This window comes from Triticum aestivum, chromosome 1A, assembly GCF_018294505.1.
Source record: "Triticum aestivum cultivar Chinese Spring chromosome 1A, IWGSC CS RefSeq v2.1, whole genome shotgun sequence".
NCBI classification, from domain to species: domain Eukaryota; kingdom Viridiplantae; phylum Streptophyta; class Magnoliopsida; order Poales; family Poaceae; genus Triticum; species Triticum aestivum.
Window position 1 is genome coordinate 139,310,730 of NC_057794.1, and position 8,647 is coordinate 139,319,376.

Here is an 8,647-nt window from a genome sequence, read left to right on the forward strand (position 1 = left end):
GCCTCTGCCTCGCTGTCGATCCGCCGCCTCCAGCCCCCCCGACGCGTCTGAGCACGCCACCAGCTCCGGGGTGAGCTCGTGCATCTCCTCCCCCTCTTTGTTCACTCGCACACACGCAACGTAGGCCTAGGTCTGTCGAGCCCCGCCGTAGCCGCCGTCAGTCGTCGCCGCACCCGTCGATCCGGTCCACCTCCGGCCTTCCCAACCTCGCCATCAAACTCGCGATGACCATCTCGTTCGGTTCCCCCTCCTCCCGACCTCGATCCATCGCCGTACAGCCCGGCATCGCGCATCGGACGCCATGGCCAAAGCTCGCGTCGCCCGCACGACCTGCCTCGCCTTGGGCCGCGTTTGGCCGTGCCTGCCCGCCCCGTGCTGCTCCCCGCCACGCCCGGCCCTGGTCGCCGCTCGCCCTGGCCGCGTCCAAGGCGCGCACCCGCAACCACCGTGGTCCCTGCTCCGCCTAATGCCATTGATGTTGCGCTGCAGCTCCTGCTGTTGCTGTTGTGCCGCTGCAGTTGCTCTGCTTACTGCTGGTGCTCTATGCTCCGCTGCCTTGGCCGCCTGTGCTCTCCTGCTGCTGCTCTACGCTGCTACCGCTCTCTACGCTGCTACTGCTGCTGTTTGCTGATGCTTGCTAGCTAGGTGTTGTTGCTTTCGTTCATGGCCAATGTGTGTGTGCGCGCCTTGTGTGTGTGGTGTGTTCGTGTGTGTAGCCGCCTAGGCCACTAATACCTGGGTCGGCCCCTGTTGAGATTAGGAAACTAATCCCCATTAGTGCTAATCCCGCTAAGTTAACTAAATTGATTCATTTGGTCTAGATGTAGCCTATGTCATGTGGGCATATCTTGTTTCTTAAAAAAAAGCCTAATTTAAAGTCTGTTTCAATGTCAAGTAGGCCCCACTTATACTATTCATTGGTTGACCGGTCAATTGTTGACTGAGTCAACCCAGCCCCTGGCCCCATCGGTCATACATAGTGGGTAGGTGTTGTTGTATACAAAAGGTATTCACTGTTTTTATTTTCAAATTAGAAAGAATTAAATTCAAGAAATCATTTAATCTTTGAAAGTTAATAGAAAATAAACCGTAAGTCAGATGAGAAAGTTTTATATATGAAAGTTGCTCAGAAAAATCCAACGAATCCGAATACGCGATCCTTTCACCTGTCACATGCCCCTAGCATGCTGAACATGAAACCGTCCCCTCTCTTTTCATCTGTCCGAAAAACGTCAGACGCCAAAAAAAAACCTCCGGATGTTTTTCCTCTTTGTCTGCAACGTCTAGCACCGCGTTAGTTCACCCCTAACACCGCGTATTACCATGTTATGATTTATGATGCTGTGTTTGCTTTATATTTATTATTTCTTCCCCCTCTTCTCTCCGGTAGACCCCGAGACCGATGCTGCCACTGTGATCGACTACGTCGACGACGACCCTTCTTCCCTTTCAGCAGAGCTTCCAGGCAAGCCCCCCATTTGATCATCCCGATATCGCCCATTCCATTCTCTCATGCTTGCATTAGATTTTGCTACCGTAATTGATTGCTCCTATTCTGATGCATAGCCTACTTTTGTAACCTGCTTATTTTTACCTACCTGCTTATCCTAAACTGCTTAGTATAGGTTGGTTAGTGATCCATCAATGACCCCCACCTGATCCTTGTTGCCCCCGCTTCATCATCGAAGACCCGTTCAACGGGATCGAAGACCAGAGCCCGACACCTCACATCACTTCACGCCCCTTTTGTTGCTCGACTCTGCAGAGTTACCATCGAGTGCCGAGGGTGGAACCTCATACATCACTCCTGATGAGATCTCTGTAGTGTAGCTATCCGGTCGTGGTCATCGAGGGTGATTTCCTTCTTAACCACTTCCGATACGGCTCTCTCGTGCAACCCCTCAAGTGAACCTCGAGGGTGGATCCTCTTACGTTCACCTTGATGATTACATTGAGTGGAATTCACCGAGGGTGATTTCTCGGGGTTTCCCCTTGGTGTTAGACACACGGTTACTATGTTTACTATGACTTTACACTGAACCATGTTACTAAAGATGGGTCGGCCCTGAGGGGTACCCGCGCGAGCTTAATTCCGAGTGATGTGGAGTCGGGTTGACCTGAAAGGTGCCCGCGAGATTCTTACGAGGCGTGGCCGGGCATTCTTAGCCCTTGCCGCAAGTCCTCGAGACGGGGCGACAGGGTCACATCTTTCGTGAGTCTCTGCTTGTTACCGCGCGTTCCTAATCCACTAGGATTTGGATATTTGATCCGAGTGGCCTCTGGCCTGATAGCACTAACCATCATGTGGGCATTGTATGGGCGTTCTGTGTCGTATGCATCAGCCGAAGCTTAATAGACGTCAGTGACTGAGCGGCGCGCGCCGGGTTGGACTGGTAAGCTCCTGCCTTTTTTAAGGAGGTAGCTAGGTCTGCTCACCGGCCGCCCACGCAACGTGCAGGAGTCCCCGGGGTGATGGCCCATGACCCCTAGGGGCATTGGTTTAGTCCGGCGTGCTGACCTCTCTATTAAGCCTAGGTCGGGTTGCGGCGTATTGTTTGACCGAGGCCGGGCATGACCCAGGAAAGTGTGTCCGACCGGAGTTAATCGAGCATGATGGGTAAGTTGGTGCACCCCTGCAGGGAAGAAAACATCTATCGATAGCATGTCCTACGGTAACGAACACTTGGAGTTGTATCCCGATCGATATAACTAGAATTGGATACTTGAGATGAGAGATGGTTATGAGAAATGGATAGTATGGCTTTGGGATTGCTTTCTCGCAGGGAGTCGAGAAAGGATCTCTGGCCGAGGATGATAACACTACTACTAATTTACATTATGTTGATCTGTACTCTTATATATGCTACAAGATGCTTGAAGATGCTTGAAGATGCTAGTCTTCGATAGGCTAGGCTTTTCCCTTCTTCTGGCATTCTGCAGTTTAGTCCACAGATACAGCTCATTTCCTTTGATACAGATGCATACTTAGTTTAGATCTAATGTAAGTCTTGCGAGTACTTTGGATGAGTACTCACGGTTGCTTTGCTACCTCTTTTTCCCCTATACCCGGTTGTTACGACGAGATGACGGATCTTAGGAGTCAGACGACACCACTGATGACTACTACTACCCCGAGGGTGCCTACTACTACGTCATGGCCGCTGACGACCTGGAGTAGTTAGGAGGCTCCCAGGCAGGAGGCTTTGCCTTTTCGATCGTTGTTGCTTTTGTGTTAGCCTTCTTAAGGCAGACTTGTTTAACTTATGTCTGTACTCAGATATTGTTGCTTCCGCTGACTCTTGTGTATTCGAGCTTATGTATTCGAGCCCTCGAGGCCCCTGGCTTGTAATATAAAGCTTGTATTATTTTAATTTGTGTCTAGAATCGTGTTGTGATATCTTCCCGTGAGTCCTTGATCATGATCGTACACATTTGCGTGTATGATTAGTGTATGATTGAATCGAGGGCGTCACAGGGGGTGTGGTCGCAACGAGAAGTGGCAGCGAGGGCTCATAACGTACTCTGGAGGGAACAACTCAGGTTCCCGGAGAAGCGGCTCCATGCTGCGTTGATCAACGGTGTCGCCGCCAATGCTGCCAATGGAGAACTGCCGCATCGGAGGCCTCGAGGCAGCGACATGGTCGAGACAGAAAGAGAGGGGTTAGGGAGGGTTTCTCAGCAGCGGCATCGTTATGCACGTGAGAGGGAGGGTGTTTTCAGAAAAAACCACGAGCAGCGACTGCGAGGACCTCACTATGCAAATACTTCACCACTCAGGGGGGTTTTCTGCGAAATGTTTAGGCGGTGGGGGTGGGGGTGGGGAGGGGGGTGTGGTGCCTCCTTCCTACGTGGCAGCCGTCGCGTCGCGTTTGGGAGAGTTTTGTACGAATCTGTTACAACATCAGAGTTAATGTATGACCTTTATGGATTTTTTGCTTGTTTGTGTGTGGATCCGTGAAAGTTTGTAATTAACTCATTTGATGAGCCGTCACGTTGGAGATGTTGTACAACCACGGGGGGTCGTCGTGTTCCTCGTGTGAACCAACCGTTCCAACAAACAACAGAGCATGCCTTGCTGGCAGCAGCAGGAGCTCCTTCAAGGTGGCGTGAAGAAATCACGGAAGATCCGTAAGAGACCACCACACGCTCCACGCTTCCTTCCGCCATCAATCGGTTCAGCCACCCTCCGCCAACGGCCGCTCTCCCAATTTACAATTAGTGCACAAGCAAGCTGAGACTGAAATTTCGCCACGGAAGTAGTACTAGCGAAGAATTGGCGAATTTGCGATCTGTGAAAGAACCGGCGAGAAAACGACGGAATCCGAATAAATAAAGAAAGGCGACACGAGTGCCCCGCTACAAAGACGGGGACATGTTCCGGCATTTGGAATCGGAATTTGTCTTGCCTTGGGAGGAACAAGAACAAGCCAAGACAGAAACGGAACAAACGAGCCGTGCCACTTTGAGAGGAAGCTAATTTTGTTGGCTTCTTCTTCCTCAGTCGTTACGCTTTCTTGGCGGTTTCCGTTGGCTGCGAGCTAAAGCCGGAGCCTGCCACCCTAATTTTAGCCCCTCCTTGTCCAAATTGGAGGTTACCGGAGGGCGAATCGTAGCCCGGTTCGGCTGTTCGGCTGGGTTTGGCTACGCCCCTCCTCCTGGTCTGCTCGATTCAGGCCATGGAGATATGGCTGGCAAAGGTGCAGGGGGGTGGAGCTCGCCGTGTTTCTTGATGCGATTTGTGCAAGTATCAGCCCCTCCTCGCATCAATCTTGGGGTCTAGAGCCCGAAATCTTAACTTCTAGTCACCAACATTAGAAATTTGTTTGCCACCTTCTTGGCGATCCTAAGACACTTGAGCCGCTGATTGGGTTCCCCTTGTGTCTGCCGTTCTCATGCGGCAGGATTCAGATGTTCTTGGCAAGGTAGGTCAAGGTAAAGGGAGATGCCCAAGGCAGGAGACTGTAGCGGCGGCGGCGGCGGTGGCCGGAGGGACCTGCCTCTGCTTTTCCTGAGGGTGGGCGCTGCCATCACGCTCTCCATCGCTGGGCTCTTCTTCTCGCGGCTGCGGTGGCAGCACCGGCCTCGGCCCCGGCACCTCCTGCTCCCTCCTCCTTCAGGTACCATACCATGAGCACATGCATGTCTTGCTTGCAAGCTAGATATGCTTTCTAGATTGATTATGCCTCAGTTATGTCTTGTGCACTGCAAGATTGAGAATTTTCTTGTCTATCGAGCAATCAACAACAGCTCTGCCTCTTCATTTAGTACTGTAGAATTTTTTGACCACTTATAATAAGAAAAACAGGATAAGAAGTGATGCATATTGAAATATTTTTGGTATGGTTTGATGTGTTCGTAGAGCCGGATGATGCCCGTGGCATGAAGGGTGGTGGTGGAGGGCTCAAGGACGAGCTAAGGATCCTCAAGAATGTAAGAATCTGATTGTACATAAACATGATTGCTGTAATTTTTGCACTTGTAGAGTTGTAACCATACCTAAGAAGGATGAGCTAATAGGTTAACAGAGAACGGTCATGCTGAGTATTTATAAATTATTATGATCAGAAGGTGATACTTAGAATTCTTAGATGTTTTAGTTATTAATTGGTAGTCTTTTAACCTTTTTCAGGGAATATAATTCTTTTTCTAGATTGTTAGTACATACTATTAAACGTTGCAAAAAAAGTCTGAATGGTAAGCATTAGGCAAGGCAAACCATGGGCTCGTTGGAAGATGGTAAAAACATAGTGTGATGCTTTCGGGGTTACGCTACACATTCTTTTTAATATCCCTTTCCTTAATGTGTTATATCAAATTCGCCGTAACACGTGAATCTTAAACTGTATTTAAAGGATGACCTTTTGTTTACTATGAACATATTGCTGGTAGTTCATCTTCCACGACCGTCGTAACAAAATAGAACTTATCCACAAATTAGTTATTGCCTGTATTCGATATCATTCTTCAATCCGTTGAAGGAAAATTGAAATATGCCCATTTTCATTTGTAGTCTTTCATTTATATTTGTGCTTTGTGCAGGAGGATACCAAGGCAAAAATAATCAATGGTAACTCTGTGCACACAACCACTACCACTACAACGACCACCACCACTGCCTCAGTGTCACTTCCTCCGAAATGCCGAAACATTGATGATGATGATGATGATGATGATGAAGGATTTCTCCTTCCAGAATACAATGAAATGGTTATGGAAGAATTTGGCGGAGACGTAGGCAATATCGCAAGCTCACCTGCAGCAAGAGTAAGGGAAGATGCATCTAATGAGCATGAAATTTTCAAGCTCAGAGATTTGGTTAGATCTCTGCAAGAAAGGGAAAAGACCCTGGAGATACAACTTTTGGAGTTGTATGGTTTGCAGGAGCAAGGTGCTGCAGTTAGGGAGCTTGAGAACCAACTGAAGATAAACAATGTCGAGTCACAGCTATACTCCTTGAAGATCGAATCCTTGCAATCTGAAAATCAGAGGTTACAAACACAGTTGTCTGAAAGCTCAAAGTTAACTTCCCAGCTTGAGTTGACAAAATCAAAATGCAAGCTGTTGAAAAAGAAGTTGAGACTGGATGCGGAACAAGCAAAGGAGAAAATCACTTCCCTTCAGAACATAGTTGATTCCTTTCAGTGTAAGGAGATTATTGAGGGAGAAGTTGACGGCGAGGCTGAGAAGAAATTAAAGAGGCTAGAGGAATTGGAAAATGAGGCAAGAGAGCTTAGAGCTGCAAATTCAAGGCTGCAGCAGGAGAATTCACACCTTACTAGGCGATTGGAGCTCACACGCCTACCGCCTGTACCCAAGTCCCACAATAGCATGGAGGTAAATCTTGACTGTTCTTGGCCTGCACTGTAACTAACACTTAATGTGCAAAAATGAATCGTCAAATGGAGGAGGTATTCCTAAACAGAAAATGATATTCTTGATGCTTGTTCTGCCAAACAGAAACTGCGTAATTTTTTTCCACAGATCTATTGCTTCGGTGTGTGCTAATTTGAAGTGCATTGTGTTATTGATCATTTGTTGCTCTGTCACGAATTAAGCAAGTAAAAATGATTGCAGGTAAAAACATCAGAACAAGTTGATGGGTTGAAGCAAGAAAACGAGAAGTTGTCAAAAGAGGTTGAACAACTGCGGACTGACAGGTTTGCAGATGTTGAGGAGCTGGTATATCTTAAATGGATCAATGCTTGCCTGCGGCATGAGCTGAAGAACAAGGGGACTCCTGGTCCTGGGGCACAAACTACAGCACAGGATCTAAGCAACACCCTAAGCCCCAAATCTGAACAGACAGCCAAGCAATTGATAATGGAGTATGCCAATGTTGGTGCGGACGAGAGAAGTTTAAGCTCCATAGAATTTGGCTCAGAGTACGCTTCTTCAAGGGCATCATCAAGTGGCGAACCCGATGACACATCGATCGATATGTCATCAGTCACAACGCCCAGAAACCCGAAGAAGAAAGAGAAGAAGAAGTTTTTCTCTAAGCTACGGAAATTGGTACTGGGAAAAGATAAGGAAAAGAACAATTTCCCTACTTTGGAGAGGAGAGTGTCTATTTCGAGCTGTTCCTTTGATGACTTCACTGGAAGAGACTCGCATGATAGCTACTCTTCCTTCTTGACAGAAGGAGCCGTATCTGCCAATCAGCAGCATGACGATCGCAGCTGCGTTACGCCTTCTTTTGGCAGCCAAAGATATAGCACAGAAGCAGGAGATGGAAGATACCAGCGTCATGGGGTAAAAAAGAATGCATCTTTCGGATCCGGAAGATTCAGTGAACATGGTTCTCAGTTTGATAGTGGTGAGGCCACAATACCAGAAGATGTTGAGATCCACAAATTCGCCGAGGCACTGATTACATCAAGGACAGGTTCTATGTCATCCAGAAGGACATTATCCTTCAGCTAACTGATAAAAAACCAGTAGCTAGGAGTCATGTGATGCTGACCATCTTGTCTGGATGTATATTTTTGCCAGACCCTGATGGTGAAGTGATAGGAGATGTTACTGGAATGAAGTATCCAAGACTTCATTCTGTGTGAAATGTACAATCATGTATAATAGTATAGTGCAATGACCTTTAATCTCAATCTTTGCCGTTCATTTGGCTGGTTTGTGCTTCTTCACTGTCGTTATTTGCAAAGCATTTTTGATAAAATGGCATTTTTATTAACTCAAAATAAATAATAGCATCAAGTGGATACAAAACATGTTGAGCAACACCCGGCATGTGTATAACTAAGACGCACACAGTCAAAGACCAACAGTCTGACAAAAGATAATAAAAAAAACCAACATATGTAGAGTCATAGGATTGGCGCTATGGAGGATTTTAACTTATAGTGGAATATTTGGCTTCACATTTTTTTTTGTTATTATCCAATGGGACCTCTGAATACATGAGCGCTCCATTATTTTGCAAACTACTTTTGTTTTTCACGAAAATGGTCGCAGGTAACCGACAAACATATAGATTAATTGTTGTTATGTTTTTTAGGGTAATTGTTGTTGTTGTTGTTGTTGTTGTTGTTGTTGGTAGATAATGGTAAACTGCTCCAAGCACATCATAAATCAACTTTGTTAGTCCCAATAAAGTTAGACCTCACATGGAAGCCTCTCCCTCTTCTTCCTT

At 47.2% G+C, this 8,647-nt stretch overlaps 1 protein-coding gene across 3 annotated transcripts; it reads left to right on the forward strand.

The window, feature by feature from the left end:
- The first annotated feature begins 4,135 nt into the window (after positions 1 to 4,135).
- Positions 4,136 to 8,118, forward strand: LOC123041026 (protein CHUP1, chloroplastic). Of its 3 annotated transcripts, none has more exons than XM_044463736.1 (5): positions 4,136 to 4,774; positions 4,902 to 5,117; positions 5,360 to 5,430; positions 6,040 to 6,834; positions 7,075 to 8,118. In XM_044463736.1, the coding sequence occupies exons 2-5, from the start codon at positions 4,943 to 4,945 to the stop codon at positions 7,921 to 7,923; spliced, it is 1,890 nt and encodes a 629-aa protein (XP_044319671.1). In that variant the 5' UTR covers positions 4,136 to 4,774; positions 4,902 to 4,942; the 3' UTR covers positions 7,924 to 8,118. The 3 variants fall into 3 exon arrangements, with proteins under 3 accessions (XP_044319671.1, XP_044319664.1, XP_044319676.1); XM_044463729.1 differs by having other exon boundaries at positions 4,136 to 4,744; XM_044463741.1 differs by having other exon boundaries at positions 4,136 to 4,697.
- Positions 8,119 to 8,647: the final 529 nt, after the last annotated feature.